Source organism: Callorhinchus milii, unplaced genomic scaffold (assembly GCF_018977255.1).
Source record: "Callorhinchus milii isolate IMCB2004 unplaced genomic scaffold, IMCB_Cmil_1.0 Scaffold9, whole genome shotgun sequence".
Taxonomy (NCBI): Eukaryota; Metazoa; Chordata; class Chondrichthyes; order Chimaeriformes; family Callorhinchidae; genus Callorhinchus; species Callorhinchus milii.
Window position 1 is genome coordinate 22,359,431 of NW_024704750.1, and position 20,443 is coordinate 22,379,873.

Here is a 20,443-nt window from a genome sequence, read left to right on the forward strand (position 1 = left end):
TCTTCTCCTCCATCGAGCAGCCGGGGGAGAAGGAAGCCCGTCAGCGGTGGCTGGAGAGACAGGAGAACTTCAGCCTGCGATACAACGTCAGCCACGTGGAGCTCAGTAACCTGCTCAGGTTCTACGAGGAAGCTAACGTGGCCGGAATTCACGTGGACAGTATCAGCCCTCGCTGGGACTTCTCTGGGGCATTTTATTTCGTGGGAACCGTGGTCTCAACCATAGGTAAGGAGCCACCCACTGGTACCAATCTTCAAAGAATATTATTGTAATAATAATAATAATAATAATCCTTGCATTGGTGTCCTGCAGCTCAGTGGTTAGAGTCCTCGCCTCGCGACGAGAGGACCTGGGTTTGATTCCCAGGCGGGGGGGGAGTGTGGGGGGCGAAACGTTGGGTCAGTTTCCTTACTCCCACTCGCTCGCTTTCCGGGAAGTAACGTACCTTTTAAAAAATGAGATAAAAAGAAAAGAAAAAAAATTTGCTCACTCAATCCCCGACGGTCTTTTGGGACGCAACTGGACTGGAGGAATCGAGGCTTAATTTGGTTTATTTCTAAGAATTGAATAAAACTGTTAAGAATATGGAACTCACTGTGGGAAGCTGGGGTTGAAGCAGAAAATGTCAGTGTATTCAAGAGGAAATATGATCCAGACACGAGGGGAGAGGGGAATCGAGGGGTGTAGGAGAGGGGAATAGAGGAGTGTAGGAGAGGGGTGTAGGAGAGGGGAATCGAGAGGCGTAGGAGAGGGGTATAGAGGGGTGTAGGAGAGGGGAATCGAGAGGCGTAGGAGAGGGGTATAGAGGGGTGTAGGAGAGGGGAATAGAGGGGGGTGTAGGAGAGGGGAATAGAGGGGTGTAGGAGAGGGGAATAGAGGGGCGTAGGAGAGGGGAATAGAGGGGCGTAGGAGAGGGGAATAGAGGGGCGTAGGAGAGGGGAATAGAGGGATGTAGGAGAGGGGAATAGAGGGGCGTAGGAGAGGGGAATAGAGGGGCATAGGAGAGGGGAATAGAGAGGATAGAGAGGTGTGGAGACAAGTTCCATGTAATTCTATGTAATTGAATGGTATAATAATTCCTTCATTTGATTAGTGCCGAGTGCTGAGTCACACTGTAGATACAGAGATCGGGTAAGATGCTCTGTGGGTATTATTCCAAAACCAAACCCGAGTAGATTGGATCTGAGTATGTAAACACTAAGAGGTTACTGTTTATTTCCCTCTCAAGCGAGCGAGTTAACCCAATTCCATGTGCTGTCAGGAAGAGCCGGGGGGGTGGGAAACACAGAACTAGTTGTTGACAACACTTTAATGAGCTGATGTTTTCTCAGCTCGCGATTTTTTCGACCGATTCAACAATTACGCCACTGGGGGGGCAGGGAGTGATGGGGGGGGGAGGGGGTAATGGCGGGAAATTGTATTGAGGGCGGATGGGGAGGGTGTAATGGTGGTAATAAGAACATAAGAACATAAGAATTAGGAGCAGGAGTAGGCCATTCGGCCCTTCTTCTCACCTAACTCTGATTACCTGCCCTATCCCCATATCCCGTAATCCCTCTATTTTTCAAGAATCTATCAGTCTCAGCCTTGAAAATGTTCAAGGACTGAGTATCTACAGCCTTCTGGGGTAGTGAATTCCATAAGTCACTACCCTCTGAGTAAAGAAATGTTTCCTCAACTCTGTTCTAAAAGGCTGACCCTTAATTTTAAGACTGTGACCCCTGGTTATAGATTCTCCTACCAGGGGAAACAGTCCCTCAGTGTCTACTTTATCAGCCCTTTAAGAATCTTATATGTTTCAATAAGATCTCCCCTAATTCTTCTGTACTCTAGAGAATACAGCCCTGGTTTATTTAGCCTCTCCTCATAGGTCAGTCCCCTCATCCCAGGAACTAACCCAGTGAATCTACGCTGCACCTCGAGGGCAAGTATAGCCTTTTTTAAATAAGGAAACCAAAACTGCACACAATACTCTCAGTGCGGTCTCACCAAAGCCTTATACAGTTGCAGCAAGACTTCCCTACTCTTATATTCTAAACCTTTTGCAATGAACGCTCACATGCCGTTCGCCTTCTTAGTTGCTGCTGCACCTGCAAACTAACTTTTTGGGACTGGTGTACAAGGACACCCAAATCCCTTTGAATACTAACACTATCTAACTTCTCCCCTTCCAGAAAATAATCTGTTCTTTTATTCTTGCTACCGAGGTGAATAATTTCACACTTGCTAACATTGAATTCCATCTGCCACCTACTTGCCCACTCCCCGCGCCTATCTATATCGTTGCAATCTTTTTGCATCATCCTGAGAGCTCACTCTGCCACCTAGTTTAGTATCATCCGCGAATTTAGACACATTACATTCAATGTCCTCGTCCAGATCATTGATGTAAATGGTAAATAGCTGAGGCCCAAGCACTGATCCTTGTGGCACTCCACTAGTTACATCCTGCCAATTCGAGAATGATCCGTTTATCACTACTCTCTGCTTTCTACCCGATAGCCACTCTTCTATCCATGTTAATATTTTCCCATTAATCCCGTGGGCCTTGATCTTGCGTAACAGCCTTTTGTGTGGCACCTTGTCAAATGCCTTCCTAAAATCCAAATATCTACTGGTTCCCCCTTATCCAACCTGCTGGATACATCCTCAAAAAATTCTAAAAGGTTAGTCAAGCATGACTTCCCTTTTGTAAAGCCATGTTGACTCTGCCTAATCTTTTTATGGTCTTCCAGGTATCCCATAACTACGTCTTTTATTAAGGACTCAAGAATTTTCCCTACAACTGACGTCAAACTAACTGGTCTATAGTTTTCCCTATTTTCTCTCCCACCCTTCTTAAATAGTGGAGTTACGTTTGCAATCTTCCAATCAATGGGAACTTTTCCAGTATCCACAGACTTTTGGAAGATTATAGACATGCCATCCACTATCTCAGTAGCCACCTCCTTTAAAACTCTCGGATGCAGGCCATCCGGTCCAGGGGATTTATCGGTTTTAAGACCCGACAATTTACCTAGAACCATCTCTTTACTAATGTTAATCTCCCTAAGTTGCTCGCTAACATTGTCTTCTTGGTCCTCTATTTTTGGTATGTTTCCAGTGTCTTCTACGGTGAAGACTGTAGAAAAATACTTGTTTAATGACTCTGCCATGTCTTTGTCCCCTATTATAATTCCTCCGGTCTCTGCCTGTAATGGACCCACATTCACCCTCGCTAGCCTTTTCCTCTTTATATATTTGTAAAAACTCTTGGAGTCTGTTTTTATGTTCTTTGCTAGTTTGCCCTCGTAATCTATTTTCTCCCTCTTGATCAATTTTTTGGTCCTCCTCTGTTGTTCCCTAAAGTTCTCCCAATCCTCGGGTTTACTACTCATCTTCGCTGTTTTATAGGCTTTTTCTTTTGATTTGATACTTTCCCTAACTGCTCTAGTTAGCCACGGCTGCACCACCTTTCCCGTGGCATTCTTATTCCTCAAAGGAATATGTGCTCGTTGGAAATTCTCCTTGAATGTCTGCATTGCTGGTCTACTGTCAAATCTTTAAGTTTAGTCTCCCAGTTTATTCTGGCTAAATCCTCTCTCATACCAGCAAAGTTGGCTCGATTTAAATTGAAGACTTTTGCTTCAGACTTAACTACTTCCCTCTCTAACTTAACGCTAAATTCCATCATATTATGATCGCTTTGCCCGAGAGGAGCCTTAAGTTCCAGTTTGCTGATCAGCCCTGTTTCATTACACAAAACAAGGTCTAATATGGCTTGTTCCCTGGTCGGCTCCTCAGCATATTGATCTAGAAAATTATCTCTAATACATTCTATAAACTCCTCTTCTATGTTACCTTTCCCAATTTGGTTGTCCCAGTCTATGTGCAGGTTAAAATCACCCACAATTAGTGTCTTTCCTTTGCTACATGCTCCACTAATCTCTTGATTTATACCTTGAGCGATACTTTGACCACTGTTTGGGGGTCTATAAACTACTCCCACTATAGTTTTCTGCCCCTTGAAGTTACGTATCTCTACCCATACTGACTCTACATCTTGCTTTTCAGATTTAAAATCTTTCCTCTCTACTGTTTTTATCAGCAGGGCCACTCCCCCTCCTCGTTTACTACATCGCCTATCTTTCCTATATACCACTTAGCCGGGAATATTCAGTTCCCATCCCTGATCACCCCCGAACCATGTCTCGGTGATGGCTACTAGATCATACCGGTTTGTCTCTATTTGTGCAACTAATTCATCTATCTTGTTACGAATGCTTCGTGCATTCAGATATAGTGCCCTTAATTCTGACTTCCGGCTATTAACCCTATTCACCAGCACTCTATCACTGTACTTCCTTTCCCTGCTTGACACACTTTGCTCTTCTCCCTTGTTAATCTGCTCTCTTGCTTTTGTTGATCTCAAGTTTAACTGTGGTGGACTATACTTTACTATGTTTTTACCTCCCCCCCCCCCCCCATCAGTAGTTTAAAGCCCTTTCTACCTCCCTATTTATTCGCGTAGCCAGGACATTTGTCCCAGCCCTATTTAGGTGGAGCCCATTCCTTTGGAAAAGCTCCCATCTTCCCCAATACTCGTGCCAGTGGCCCATGAATTGGAATTCCTGCTCTCCGCACCACTCTTTTAGCCCGGCATTCAGATCTTTGATCTTCTTTTGCCTGTACCAATGGGGGAGGGGTAATGGGAAGGGGGTAATGGGCGGTGGGGAAGGGGTAATGGGTGTAGAATAATGGGGGAGGAGTGATGGGAAGGGGGTAAAGGGGAAGGGATAACGGGGAGACAAGATTTTTTAAAATCAAAATTCCGGTTTGGTTATAAGTGTCAGGACCATCTTTGTGCGAAATGCGGGAGGCACTTGATTCTGTTTCAAAGCCGTCGACTAACAACCGGGTTCCTACTCACTGCTGAGTCAGCAGAGGGGTGTGGAGTAAGGAAACCTGCCTAAGGTTTCGCTCTTATTTAATCAATTGCAAGAATTATTATTTATTATAATACTTGCAATTCATCAATAAACTCGAGTCCGGGTCACTTGAGAAGCTCCATCCTCGCGGACTCATTTCTGAAAGGACATAAAAAATCAGCCACAGGAATATGATCTGAGAATCTAAAACAAATTGCTTGATCCGCCCGTTTATTCAACCGGTCAGAAGGTTGTGGTTGACACAACAGCTCCACGTTGGGACTCAGCTCACAGTCTCGGCTGGGAATCCTGGGCAGCGGTGGGGGGGGCGGGGGGAAACGATGCATTGATGGAGGTGTCATCCTTCGGTTCAGGTTAAACCAAGGTCCCCATATGTGCCCTGTTCAGGGGTGGATTGTCAGCCAGGAAACCGCACGAGAGAGAGAGAGAGAGGGGCAGAGAGAGAAACTCCCTCGTATTTCCAATAGCGCCACTGGGGGGGGGGAGGGGAGTGGGTGGTGGTGGGGTGGGGAGCGGTGATCTTTAACGTCCGCCTGAACATGGTAGTGGCTGAAAGCACGGCCACCAATGGTGGAACGGGGGAGGGCGTGAGGAACAAGCCAAAGGCCCGAGCCTAACCGTCTGGCTTCTGACTTTAAGGCTATTTCCTTCTTGGTGACCGATCGCTTTACCAGAGGGAAGAACGGCTCGCTATCTCTCTTAAGTCCTGTTATATTCTAGGAGATTTCACAGTGCCTTAGCACAGCCCGGCAGATTGATGAAATGAGTCAAAACAGCCGTGGCAGATCTCAGAGTAATTACCGATTCCCGCAGGACAAGTGTTTAAGGATGTTAATCAGGTAAGATGCTTTGTGGATATCATTCCACACCCATGATGGATAATCTCTTCGGCAATAAGGAATGATAAATACGGAATTCTCAACGGGCTCCTTTTATCTGAACGAGTTCCCGATTGCACACAGAGCTTCGCTGGGTTGTGTGTGCCGGAGTTTACTGCTTAACAGCGGTGTAGTTAACAGCGGATTCCTGGTTCACACAATCCCTTCTCCTTGCTCCCTCTCTTGCCTCCTTCGAGGCACGACTCAAGACCCCCTCTTTCGACCACTTCCTCCCGATGTGAAAGGCGCTTTACAAATGTAATTTTGTTATTGTTTTGTTGTTATTTCGACCTCTTAATGAGACCACCCTGTGCTGAGGCTGCTAATTGCCGGCTGGCACGGGTGGCATTGAGGGAGAACGATATCAAATTGGCTGAAGGCCATGAACTCATCCCAACGGTCTCGTGTGATTCTTGTGCAACTTCCTTTTGTCCCGTCTGTTTGTATCTCACTGTGTTGATGTTTTGGTAATTGCAGAGAATTACAATGCAGTGCCTTTCACCCCGCTGTACATCTCAAAGCACTTTACAGGGACGGAGTGGGCGTCTGAGCAGGGGGGAGACTGGGGGGGCATTCAAAGTGTGAAAAAAAGGGAGGATTTAATAATAATAATCCTTGCATTTGACACAGCGCCTTATCACTTCATTGAGACGTCTCAAAGCGCTTCACAGAATGTACTGTAAAGTGAATTGGCTATATTTATGGATGGCAGCCAATTGCGCCCAGCGGCGTCCCCACAAACAGTCGTGGATCGAAGTGACCAATTTTATTTATTTTTTCTTGAGGGTCTATTATCAGTCGTGTGGCGTGAGGAAACTTGCCCAAGGTTTCGCCCTGACCAGGAATCGAAGCCAGGAATCTCGCTTGCGAGTTGAGTGCTCTAACCACTGAGCTACAGGACTCCACGATATATTTTGTGGGCGAAACGTGGCAGCCAATTGCGCACAGCGGCGACCCACAAACAGCCGTGGTTTGATTGACCGCATTTTTAATACTTTTTTGTTGATGGGATTATTACTGCTGGAAAAGCGATCCACCAAACGACTAACAACTAGGTTCCTACTTACTGTTGGGTAAACAGAGGTGCGTCGAGGAAGGAAACTTGTCTAAGGTTTTACCCCCAATCTGCCCGAGAATAGAACCCGGGTCCCCTCGCTTGCGAGTCGAGCGTGCTAACCTTTACGCTGCAAGACTCAATGCTGCAATGGAAAAGTGTGGGGGGTGCGGGGTTGGGGGAGGGGGTTAGTTAGTGCCCTGGAAGAAATTAGTTCCACTGCCTGGTGAGTCAGTGACAATTTAATATGGTTAGCCAGAGAGCAAAGGAGGAGATTTAGGAGTAAATTGTTTTACACAGAGAAGGTGGGTGTGAATTGTCCCGGTGGAGATATATCCGTATTAGATTTCACGAGAGAGCAAAATAATAATAACAATAATTTTATTATTAATAATAACCCTCGCATTTGATACAGGGTCTTTCGCGTCGGGAGGACGTCCCAAAACACTTCGCAGGATATTTGTGGGCGAAAGACGACAATCAGTTGCACAAGGCCAAGGCCCACAAATAGTCGTGGAGGAAGTGACCAATTTTATTTGAGGGATTGTTGACCAGGACAACGTGAGAGAGAAACTCCCTTCTCTTTTTGAACAGCATCTTGGGATCTTCACTATCCACCTAAATGGGCAGACGGGACCTCGGTCTAATGTCTCACCCGAAGGACGTCAGCTTAGACTGTGTGATTCAAAGTCCCAGTTGAACCCACAACCTTCTGACTCAGAGGCGAGAGAGAGAGAGAGAGAGAGAGAGAGAGCGCCATCACTGCGCCAGGCTGGCACGCAGATAAATAGATATAAAATAATAGTTTGCGGTGGGGAGAGGGTGGTGGGGGGGGTGGGAGGCTGAAGGCATTGCTCTTTCAAAGAGCCGACTCAGACACGATGGGTCAAACGGAGCTTCTTCTGTGCTGTATGTTTCCTGGGTTACTTGAGATCAAATCAAAGGACCTTCATCATCCAACCTCTTTTGTCATCTTGTGTCTGCGTGGCCTTCACTAAGGAAGAAAGCGTTTGTACTTAACTTGTCACGTCGAAATGTCTCAAAGAGCTTCAGGTAATTATTCCTCACGTGAAGGAAGGCACCAGCTCAGGGCTGATCGGTCTGGCAGCCTGTTTCTGTGCTGTAATGTTAATTAAATAAATGTTAATCCAAATAGCAGAGAACCTCTGTGGCTGATACCTGATCACTGCATAGTCCTCGTCATAGGTGAGGAAGATGCTTTAAAGACCATCTGTATCGTAGTGGTTAGAGCACTCGCCTTGCAAGCGAGAGCACCAGATTCGCAACCTAAGGCAAGTTTCCTTACGCCACACACACACACGCGCGCCTCTGTTTACCTAGCAGTAAGTAGGAACCCAGTTGTTAGTCGATTGGCGGATCGCTTTTCCGAGTTTTATATAATTCCTTCAGAAAAATAAAGAAATAAGAAATAATAATAGTCATTTGGTCACTTAATCCACGACTGTTTGTGGGACGCTGCTGTGCGCAATTGGTTGCCACCTTTTGACCACAAAATGGACAGTCAATTCACTATACTGTAATTCCCGTGAAGCGCTTTGAGACGTCTCAACGACGTGATAAAGTGTTATATAGCAAATGTTCCCCTCCTTTTTTCAGCTCAGCTCGGGCTCCTAATCCGCTGTTTGAAGTGCTTTGAGACGTCACCCTGATGTGAGGCTGTATATAAGTGTAACTTGGCGCTGCTTAAAGTGACCTACTGGGTTTGGGTGTGTTTGGTGACCTACCTTTCTGGGCTGACAGGAAACCGAGGACAATTAGGTATCGGCAACAGTCAGTGGAAAGGACACAATATTCTTCCCATCTGTACAGCTCTTCACTGAAATAGACTGTGATTCCAGCAGCCCAATGTCTTATAAATCACTTACAACGCACTCCTGACGTCTTTGTTCCCTCAAACAGTCGTAGGTTGACTGACCAATTTATTTATTTATGTCGAAGCCTTTGATGTTGCACAGAATTTAGAGCAATTACTTTGGTTTGTTCGTCGTGAGCGGGAAGCAATTAATGACGCTTGCGAAACTGCCTGTGTGATGTCTCGAAGCGCTTTGCAGGGAATCTCTGTAAGTATAATGACTTTGTAGAGGGACGAGAGATGGTTTTGTGGGCAGCGAGCTCCCGCGGACAGCCACGAAGCAAGGGGTGGCGTTTTGGAACCTGGAGGCTTGTCAGTCGGCCAGGATTTTTTTTTACACCTCCGGCCCTTCGTGTCTGGAACAGCTACTGACTAATCCCCACTCGCGCCCCATCGCCCTGCAATTTTTTTCCTTTCGAGTCCCTATATCCAAGTCCCTTCCAAAAGCTACTATGGAATCTGCTTCCACCAGCCTTTCAGGCAGTGCATTCCAGACCGTAACAACTCTCTGGGTAAAAAATATTCTCCTCGTCTCCCGTCTGGCTCTTTTGCCAGTAATCTTAAATCTGCGTCCTCTGGTTACCGACCCCTCGCGCCAGTTTCTCTTTATCTACTCTACCAAAACCCCTCAGAATTTTGAACACCTCGATCAGACCTGTTGCCGAGAGATTATGGTTCTATCTGCCCACAGCTGCCTTGTGGACGAGACCAGTCGGAGAGAGCATCTCGCTCGCTCTCTGGCTCTCAACGGCTCTCTTCGTCATGGCAACCATGCAGTCCGCTCTTGCAAACAAAACCCAGTCACTGCCATGACGGAATCAACCAGGCTCCACCGCACATTAACCCCCAACTCACTGAGACCATCAATAGCCATCCTTGCATTTGATACAGCGCCTTATCGCGTCTTCGAGACATCTCAAAGCGCCTCACGCGATGGACTGTGAAGTGAATTGCCTGTGCACCTTGTGGGCGAAACGCGGGACAGCCAATTGCGCGCAGCAGCGTCCCCACAAACAGCCGTGGATTGAGTGACCAAATGATTTGTTATCTTTAAAAAAATTTGAGGGATTGTTACCCCCGAGAAAGTGATCTGCCACTCGACTAAAAACACGTACCTGCTTACAAAATATTCCTACTTCACACAACAGTTGCCCGCAAAACACACGGTCAATTTGCCCTGCATTGTCTATGAAGCGCTTTGAGACGTCTCAAAAATGTGATAAGGTGCTATATCAAATGCAATAATTATTATTATCATTACTGCGAGGCAAAGAGAAGAGTGTGGGGTAAGGAAACATGCTTAAGGTTTTGCCCTACCCGGGAATCAAACCTCTCGCTTGCGAGGCGAGCGCTCTAACCACTAAGCTACAGTGACTCCCGACTCACTGAGATTCTTAATTCAGAAGCAGTTCTTAAAAAGAAACCGGCTTCTGAACCAAGACCGAATGAAAGAATTCGCCACAGTTAGGTGCCCATTGTGGAGTCCTGTAGTTCAGTGGTCAGAGCACTCGTGAGCAAGAGGAACTCGGTTCGATTCCTGGCAGGGCAAAACGTTAGGTAAATTTCCTTACTCCACACGCCTCTGTTTACCTTGCAGTAAGTAGGATCGCTTTTCCGGGGGTAATAAACCTTAGGAAAAATAATAATAATAATTTGGCCACTCAATCCACGACTGTTTGTGGGACACTGCTGTGCGCAATTGGCTGCCGCGTTTCACCCACAGAATATACAGTCAATTCACTTTGCAGTATATTCTGTGAAGCGCTTTGAGACGTCTCGATATCAAATGCGAGGATTATTAGTACTATCCTAAATTGTAAGGCAAAACTGTCCTGCAGGCTAAGACTAGCTGGAATTTGGAGCCTTTGGACTCCGAGGCTGGAAACTGGTCACCTTCGTCCACAGCACGAGATAGCTTCACACCAACCTGTGTGTGGCCGCTGTACTCCGTCTCACACCCACACACACCACACACACACACCACACACTTTCGTACACATACACACACACACACACCTCACCCCCCCACACACACACCATCCACACACATACACACAGTACCCACACACTCACATACACACCTCACACCCACACACACACACACTCACATACACCTATACACCTCACACCCCACACACACTAGACATCAAGCACACACATACACCACATACACAACCACACACGCGCACACCACACACACACACCATACATGTACACACACATCATGCACAAGTACACACACCACACGCATATCCAAACACCACACACACACACACACACATATATACACAAGGTCCCACGGGGATTAAGCAGGGGGATTAAGTGCTGTAGCAATGGATGCTTTAGACATGAAAAGTACAGTGAAGAATCCCCCTCAGTGGGAATGGTGAGTGGCTGAGCCACTCTCCTCTGTGTGGCTGTCACTTCAGGCTGTAGTTTTGGTTACCCGCAATGTTCAAGAGTTGCTCTGAAATTGCTAACTGTACCAGAGACTGTACCTGGGCATCCGAGCACATCAAAGTGTCAAACCTCTCTCTCAAGCAAGCAATGGCTGTGAGAACGGTCGGGCTGGGACAGAGCTGAGAGACACACAGGAGCCAGAGAGCTCCAGTGGGGGAGCGAGCCCCAGTGCAGACACGATGGGGAGAGAGCAGGGGAATGGGGTTAGAATAGAGAGCTCCAGTGGGGGAGCGAGCCCCAACACAGACACGATGGGGAGAGAGCAGGGGAATGGGGTTAGAATAGAGAGCTCCAGTGGGGGAGCGAGCCCCAGTGCAGACACGATGGGGAGAGAGCAGGGGAATGGGGTTAGAATAGAGAGCTCCAGTGGGGGAGCGAGCCCCAGTGCAGACACGATGGGGAGAGAGCAGGGGAATGGGGTTAGAATAGAGAGCTCCAGTGGGGGAGCGAGCCCCAGTGCAGACACGATGGGGAGAGAGCAGGGGAATGGGGTTAGAGTAGAGAGCTCCAGTGGGGGAGCGAGCCCCAGTGCAGACACGATGGGGAGAGAGCAGGGGAATGGGGTTAGAGTAGAGAGCTCCAGTGGGGGAGCGAGCCCCAGCACAGACACGATGGGGAGAGAGAACAGGGGAATGTTCTCACAAATGAGGTTCAGTCCCGGGCAGGGGGCGAAATGTTTCCCTACTCCGCACACCTCTGTTTACCCAACAGTAAGGAGAAACCTGTCTGACAGTCGACTGGTGGATCACTTTTCCCGGGGTAATAATTCCTTCAAGAAAAAAAATTATAATTAACTGGTCACTCAATCCACGGCTGTTCATGGGGACACTGATGTGTGCAATTGGCTGCCGTGTTTCTCCCACAAAATATACAGTCAATTCACTTGACAGTGTAACCTGTGAAGCGCTTTGAGACGTCTCGAAGACGTGATAAGGCACTCTATCAAATGCGAGGATTATTATTATGCTTATTATCATAATGGATTAGAGTAGAGAGCTCCAGTGGGGGGATGAGCACCAGCACAGACACAGATATGATGGATGAAAGTCAGAAACAATCCAAGCTCTCGTCTTTTCCAGGTTTTGGGATGACCACTCCGGCCACGGTGTCGGGCAAAATCTTCCTGATATTTTACGGGCTGGTGGGCTGCGCGGCGACCATCTTGTTCTTCAACTTGTTCCTGGAGCGCCTGGTCACGCTGCTGGCCTACATCCTGAAGAGCCTGCATGAGAGACAGCTGAGGAGAGGGGGGCTCCTACCCCAAGACAACAGCCAGGAACCAAGCCCCATGGCGGAGGTGGACAGCCTGGCCGTGTGGAAACCCTCCGTTTATTACGTGATGCTAATCCTGGGCGTGGCGGCCATTTTGATCTCCTGTTGTGCCTCTGCGATGTATGTTCTCGTCGAGGGCTGGAGCTACCTGGACTCCCTCTACTTCTGCTTTGTGGCTTTCAGCACCATTGGCTTTGGGGACCTGGTGAGCAGCCAGAAGGTGGCCTACCGGCTCCAGGGCCTGTACAAGTTCGGTAACTTCATCTTCATCCTCATTGGCGTCTGCTGTATCTACTCTCTCTTCAACATCATCTCCATCGTCATCAAGCAGTTCCTCAACTGGATGCTGAGGAAGTCTGGTTGGCGGTTCTGCCAGGGTTGGCAGAGGAAGCTCTTCCCGCCCCGCAGGAACGCTGTTGTGCCGGGGAACGAGTGGCCCAGGCGCAAGATCTCCATCGAGACGGACGGGGTGAACGAGAGCGAGACAGATGGACGCCGCGTGTCCGGGGAGCTCATCTCCATGAAGGACTTCCTGGCCTCCAACAAGGTGTCTCTGGCCATCATGCAGAAACAGCTGTCAGAGACGGCCAACGGTCACCCGAGAGCCATCAGCAACTGCTCCCGGCATGACAACTTCTTGGGGGGAGTCGGGCCTCTGGCCATCATGAACAACAGGCTGGCGGAGACCAGTGTAGAACGCTAAGACCACCCAAAAAGGGTCGCAGTCACCCCCTGTCTTCAAAACCAATAGCACCAACAACAAATTACTTTCACGTCAGGAGAACGTCCCAAGGCGCTGGACAGTCAGGGATTTGGACCCGGGGGGAGGGTGGTGGGGATGTGGGGGGAAGGCGGGGTTGGGGGCACGTCATCGATTCCCGTCCATGTCGACCTTCCCAATTCCAGGGTTTCTTCGGGACATTTTGACCTGTGGACGGACGGACCCTCGGTTTTGCACTCGCCTTCAAACCTCTCGGGGTAGAAATTCTGTCCAGCCTTTGGCTGATGAGCCAAAGTAACAGGCAAATAATAATAATAATCCTCACGGTTGATAGAGCGCCTTATCACATCATCGAGACGTCTCAAAGCGCTTCACAGGATAAACTGTAAAGTGGAGTGACTGTATTTTGTGGGCGAAAAATCCATTTGTTATATTTACATGTCCCGTTTTAGTAGCCGACATCAACAATTGGCCAATGTGCCTGACTCAACTTTTAGCCACTTTAACTCGCGGCCTTGTCTTAAAAATGTTAGGATCGGACAAAATATTTGCGAAGATCCCGAAAATCTGGTCGTAATTCGGAAGCCACTTTCTTTTTATGAACCGCGCATGAAACAGACGGCTTTCGGATTAAGAATGGATTTGGAGATTTTACGCGAGGGTTTCAAGGCTGAGGTTTGGGACCTCAGTTTGGATGGGTTTGTTGAGTAAAATGTATATCGCCTTTCACCCCCATTGTACCTGCAACATAAAGATTCAGATAGATCTTATTTTGTGGGTAAAGTATTTATAAGGTTCATTGGGATTGTGGGTGAAGGAGATGGGAAGCCAGCAATAGAGATGGGGGTGGGAGGAGGGTGTTGGGTATATGGATGGGGAGGGTACTAGTTGGGGGTGAGACCTTCTCTTTCCCATTCACTTAGGTCAGAAGATTGATCTCAAGCCAGGCTGTCGCTCCAAGATCTCTCTGCCACCATCACTTCGAACAGTGTTGGCCAACCTGTGGCCCACGGGCCAGAAGTGGCACAAGGGGCCATCAAGAAGCTCCCTCACCCCCCAAATATCACCCCCCCCCCCCCACCCCCCCGACCCCCAACCCCCGAACATTCACAAGAGTCTAGGTAAGTCCGTGTTCAATCGGTAGTGTGTTTTCATTCTTTTCTTGATTGAATATTTCTTAATTTATAATAATAATCCTTGCATTTGATGTAGCGCCTTATCACATCTTCACAGGATATACTGTAAAGTGAATAACAGACTGTATACTAACAACCGGGTTCCTACTTACTGCTAGGTGATCTGAGGGGTGTGGAGTAAGGGAACTTGCCCAACATTTCGCCCAGCCGGGAATCGAACCTAGGTCTCTCGCTTGCGAGCGCCTTGAGTGCTCTAACCACTGAGCTGCTGGACTCCACGGCACAAAATCAAGAAATATTCAATCAAGAAGATTTATTTTTTTGGTCGACTGTAAAAGTTGGCCACCAGTGGCTTAGAAGAAGCCTAAACGGTTGCTGTCGTGGGACACTGACTGGTTTTTGAGTCTGTGAGTTAAATTTAAGTAGAACGCATCCCATTGCAGGATAACAAGTTCCACTCAGACATCAAAGATCTACAAAAGGGAACTTAGGATCAGGAGAAGATCATTCAGCCCACCAAGCCTGCTCCACCACAGACCACTCCATGGCTCTGCCCAAGTAAATGGATCTCTCTGCCATCACAGAGAGTGATTGTAAAGTGTCACCGTGACTATAACTCACATTTTATTGCAGCAAAAAAATAAATGTCTTCAAGCACTTCACAAAATATAATTGATCTATTCATAATGATAATAATTCTTGTATTCGGTATAGCCCTTATCTCATCGTTGAGATTCTCAAAGAGCTTCACAAGATATACTGTAAAATGCATTGCCTGAAAGGCTGGTGGAAACTGATTCGATAACAACTTTTAAGAGAGAAGTAAATAATTATTTGGGGAGGACAAGTTTGCAGGGCTGTGGGGAGAGCGCGGGGGAGCGGAGTTGATTTGGATAGAGCCCTTATCTCAAAGAGCCGACACAGACACGATGGGCCGAATGGCCTCTTTCTGTGCTGTATAATTCTATGATTCTACGACTGTATAGTTTGGGGACAAATGAAGCGAGGGTTGTTACAGAGGGAAACACGGCACTGTCACAAATAACAATGAGACGAGCAGCCCATTGATTTGATTTTGCGGTAAATTTGGGTTAGAAGAAACTTGTCTGTTTGACAAGTCTGCAATAGCAACGGCAGAGAGAAGTCCCTTTACACGAGCTCCAACCACAAGGCAAACCTATAAGATCATCAAAGGCACGATAGAGTAGATAGAGAGAGATTGTTTCCCCTGGTTGGAGAAACTAAAACCAGGGGTCACAACCTTAAAATCAGAGGTCAGCCCTTTCGCACTGAGTTGAGGAAGAACTTCTTCACTCAAAGAGTGGTGAATGTATGGAACTCACTACCCCAAAGGGCTGTTGACGCTCAGTCCTTGAAGATATTCAAGACTAAGATAGATAGATTTCTTATTGCAAAAGGGATTAAGGGATATGGGGATAAGGCAGTGTCAGGTTATTAGCTGGAGTTAGATTAGAAGATCAGCCGTGATTGAATGGCGGGGCAGGCTTGAAGGGCCTAATGGTCTACTACTGCCCCTTCATGTTATGTTATGTTAAACAGGACCCAAAGTCCTCTTCAGTCCCTTTAAAGTTCTCCACCTCTGGGACCTATTAAAACTTCACCTACCTGTCCGCTCCCTCTGCACTACAGGCACCGGCTTGCTCCATGTCCCCCACCCTGTCTGCTCCATCATTGGAGGTTGGGCCTTCAACCTTTGAAGCGATGGAGGAGGGTAGCGTCTCAGAATGCTTAACAGTTTGACTGTGTCGAACGCGGCAGAGAGATCCAGGAGGACGAGGAGGCAGAGATCTGGTCACAGATAGAATGTCATTTGTGACATTGACAAGCGCTGTCTCTGTGCTGTGGGCAGTCGGGGTGAAAACCAGACTGCAGGGGCTCGAGGAGGGAGTGGAGGGAGAAGTGTGACCGCAGTTGACCCTCAACAATGCGTTCCAGGACTTTGGCAAGGAAGGGTAGGTTGGAGATGGGACGGTAGTGTGAGAGATGAGAGGGATCGAGGGTGGGTTCTTTGAGCAGTGGTGTGATGATAGCGGTTTTCAGGGGAAGTGGAACAGAGCCTGAGGAGAGAGACTGATTGACCGTGTCGGCCAGCAGGGGAGAGAGAAGGGGGAGTTGAGCGACCAGCAGCCGGGTGGGGAGGGGTCGAGGGAGCAGGTGGTGAACTTCATCCGGGTGATTGCATTTGAGAGGGAGAAGGGAGAAATGAGGGCAAAGGAGTGTAAGGAGGGGGTAGTGGCAGGAGCTGTGGTGGAGGGAGAAGGCTGTGTGGACGGTCTGGGTGGGGTGGAAAGGACATGGGAGGGAGGACGATGCAGCCAAGCGGATGTTATCTTTGAGGCAAAGAAGTCTAGGACCCCTTCGCACTTGGCATTTGACGTGAGGATCGAGGGGACTTGAGGGGGTGCACGGAGGAGGTGATGGACGATGGAAAACAGTGTCTGTGGGTTGTTTTTGGCCTCCAGGATGACTGGAGTAAAAGTCAGTTGTGGTCTGTGAAAGGGAGAGGCAGTGGGTGTGGAGGTGCTCGAGCCACAGATGGTGATGAATCACGATTTCTGCCATCTGCGCTCGAGCATCCGAGTTTGTGTTTTGAGTGAGCGGAGATGAGTGTTGTACCGGGGGAGCGGGTGGGTTGGGAAACAACCCTGGATTTCAGGGGAGCCAGGGAATTGAAGGTTGTGGAGAGACGGTCATTCAACAACAACAACAAAATTACATTTGTAAAGCGTCTTTCACGTCGGGAGGACGTCCCAAGCCACCGGACACTCAGGGATCAGGACCCGAGCGTGGCAGGGTTGGGATGAGGGAGGGCAGAGGGAGGTAGGAGGGCGGCTGAAGGCACGGTCAAAAAGACCTTGAAGGAGACGAGAGGGAACGAGGTGAAGGGATTGCGAGATGGAGTTCCTAAGTGTGGGCAGAGTGTCTGAAAGCTCGGCCACTGATGGTAGGGCGGATCGGGAGGGAGACCTGGAGCAGGCCAGAGCCTGCTGAATGGAAGGAGCGGACAGGTTGAAGGGGGTCGGCAGACTCCGCAGCTTGACGACTGCATCAGGATCGCTGCGGGTGGAAAGCCAGAGGGAGAGGAGGTCCGAGGAAGAGAGGGCTTTTTTGAGGGACTCGGGGAAGCTTTTTACAGGGGGCGGGAAAAGATGGTGAAGGGTTTGGAAGCAAGGAGGGGAATGCGGGAGGAGATAGAGATGAGGAAGTGGTCCGAGATGGCCTTGTCTGTCCGTGATGGACAGGTTGGAAATGTCAAGGCCATGTGTGATGACAAGGTCGAGGGAGTGGCCATGGTTGTAGGTCAGCGAGTTGATGTGGAGGTTGAGGTTTAGGGAGGAGTGGAGGGGCAGTGAAAGCTGAGGAGGTGGTGCAAGGGGGGTTCAGGTGGAGGTTGAGCAGGTGTTCAGTGCAGAGGGACAGGGATGAGAGGATATAGGAGATACCAGTGAGGAAGAAGCCAAGGGGGTTTAGGGGAGACGGTAAACTAGGAGAATTTTGAGGGAGAGAGAGGAGGGATGGTAGAGGGTGAGGTGCTCAAAGGAGGAGAAAGGGCAGAGGAATAGGGGGATAGACCAAGAGCAGCTTGGGAGATGAGGGCCATGTTGGTTGGGGCGGGGGTTGTGGTGAAAGGTGTAGCCAGGAGGGAAGGCTTCGATGAGGGGGATGGGGTCACCGGGGGAGAGCCAGGTTTCCATTAGCCCAAGAATATTGATGTGCTCATCCATGGATAGTAAGGGCTTTATTGGAGAGGGAGCGGACATTTTGCAGGGAAATGCAGATGGGTTTGCGGGCTGGTCGGTGGGGGGATGGAGGAGAGAGTGGTAAGGAGAGGATTTGGGGTCATGGGTGAGACGTGACCATGGAGTTTGAGGAGGGGGAGAGTTGGGGAGGGTATGGATGAGGGAGGGAGGGAGAAGTGGCTGTTTGGCCTTTCGGAGGCGGTTTGCGAGGGGAGAGTGAGCGATGGGACAGTTGGAGGCGGCTACTCTGGGGCAACCAACGCCGGGAGCCACGATGGGCCTGGCGGAAAATGCTCAGGCTGGAGCAGAGGGAGGTAATGGTAGGGTCCGGCAGAGAGAGAAGGCGAGGAGGGCGGTGGGAGAGAAGGACAGAGTAGGAGTAGCGGAGCGGTAGTGGTAGTGGGGTAGGAGCAGGAACATTTTGAGAGGGAGCGTCTGGGGTCGGGGCAGAAGCCAAAACACGCGAAGGCCTTCCTTTTCTACCCTGCCTGCGGTCACCTACCCTCCGCCACCCTCCCTACCTTCCACCCCTCCTGATCCCAACCCCCCTCGCCCCCTGCCACCCCCCCCAGCTCGCTCGAAAACCCCCTATTGGTCCAGCACCTCGGGAAGACCCCTCGATGTGCAAAGCAACTTGTTGTTGCCGCTGTTATTGTTGAGAGACGACATCTCAGAGAGCGGCCCTTAGAGAAGTGGACAACATTCTCAACGGGATCAACAAAGTAAATGCTGTAGGGTGCAACTAGACAGCAGAACAAGCGGACACGGGTTTAAGGGACAATTTCAGGACAGGCGCCAGGAAGTTTTTCTTTACTCGGGGAGCAATTAACAACTGGAACGTGGTTACCAGGAAAGATGGTTCGGACCAGGTGCCGGGACTCGTTTAATACTGATGGGGGAGGGAGGGAGAAATGGGGCGGAAAGGATCTGATTGTGAGAGGAAGGGGTTTGTGCGCTGTATGTACAAAACAAAATGTACGTAAGCACCCGCTTGCTGCCGAGGTTTGTTGATCGTATCAGTTCGTCAGTTACAAAATCTTTCTGTTAGTCTCCCAGCTTTAACGCCCGTCACTCACGAGTTACGGCAGTGTCCTTATCGTTAAAACATCTGGCTTCATGTATTCAGCAAAGGCCGTGCTACCTTCCCCCTCCACACCCACCCCCCCCCCCCCCCCCCCACTCCGAGGGGTGAGATAGCGTGTGGCCAGTTCACTACACTGCCTTTTAGCGTTCACAATGTTCAGGCGAAGAACCCCACGCTCTTCACTCCCGCCCTCCTCTCCAGGCAGCATCCACTGCCCCATTCACTGCCCCACATTCACCCCCACCCCTCACCCCCACCGCCCCCATCCCCCCGCCATGCACACACACACACACACACACACACACGCGCGCGGATCTGAGGTTGGCTCTGCCTTTCAATCTCAAGGCAATCTCCTTCAGTTTAGCTTTACTAATTAGATAAATGCTTTCTTTAACGTGTGGGTGTTCTGCCTCTCTGCACTCGATGTATGATTTACGTGAGTAATAAGAGCTGTTCCGAGGTAACTGCGATTCAGAGGCTGAGCATCAATCTCCAGCACAACACGCTGGGGGCTTCCTTCAAAACATCCCGAGATCTTGAGAGAGAGAAAGAGAGAGAGAGAGAGAGAGAGAGAAGAGCGAGAGAAGATCGAGAATCTCTCACTAGCTCTTCGACCCACTGGATCTCACCCTTCCAGAATCCATGCCACACCATCTCCGCATCATAGTGTTGAGCTGTTAACAGGGAGATGGTCGTGAATTAATTCTATAATAATAAATAATAATCCTTGCATTTGATACAGCATCTTATCACATGATCGAGACGTCTCAAAGCCCTTCACAGAATACACCGTCATGTGAATTGACTGCGTATTTTGTGGGCGAAACACAGCAGTGTCCAAAAATAGCCACGGATTGAGTGACCAAATTTTTTGAAGGGATGACTAGCTCTGGACAGCGATCCCCCAATCGACTAACGGCTGTGTTCCTACTTACTGCTGGGTAAACAGAGGCGTGTGGAGTAAGGAGACTTGCCTAAGGTTTCGCCCGCTGCCCGGGAATCGAACTTCTCACTTGCGAGGCGAGTGCTCTAACCACTGAGCTTCAGGAAGCTTCACATCTCAGGCAAAAACGGTTGCTACAGGACTCCACAAACAGAGCTCAGTCCCACTCCACTTGTTAATAACTCGACAAGCGGTGGTAAGAGTAGTGTTTGTTCCACTAATATCAAACACGTATATATATATAAGAGTTCAACTTTATATTTAAAGTTCAACAATCTGTATTCAAACCATATGACCGTATAAAATCACATTTACACCTTTCACACTAGGAGG

General features: G+C 49.0%; 1 protein-coding gene across 1 annotated transcript in view; it reads left to right on the forward strand.

Annotated features, from left to right (window-relative positions):
• Positions 1-13,239, forward strand: part of kcnk13a (potassium channel, subfamily K, member 13a) — a 13,489-nt gene extending 250 nt beyond the window's left edge. The window contains exons 1-2 of the mRNA XM_042338127.1: positions 1-225; positions 12,273-13,239. The exon at positions 1-225 is cut by the window's left edge and continues 250 nt beyond it. Of these exons, the coding sequence (XP_042194061.1) occupies positions 1-225; positions 12,273-13,168 (1,121 nt within the window). The 3' untranslated portion in view covers positions 13,169-13,239. The remainder of the gene's footprint in view (positions 226-12,272) is intronic.
• Positions 13,240-20,443: the final 7,204 nt, after the last annotated feature.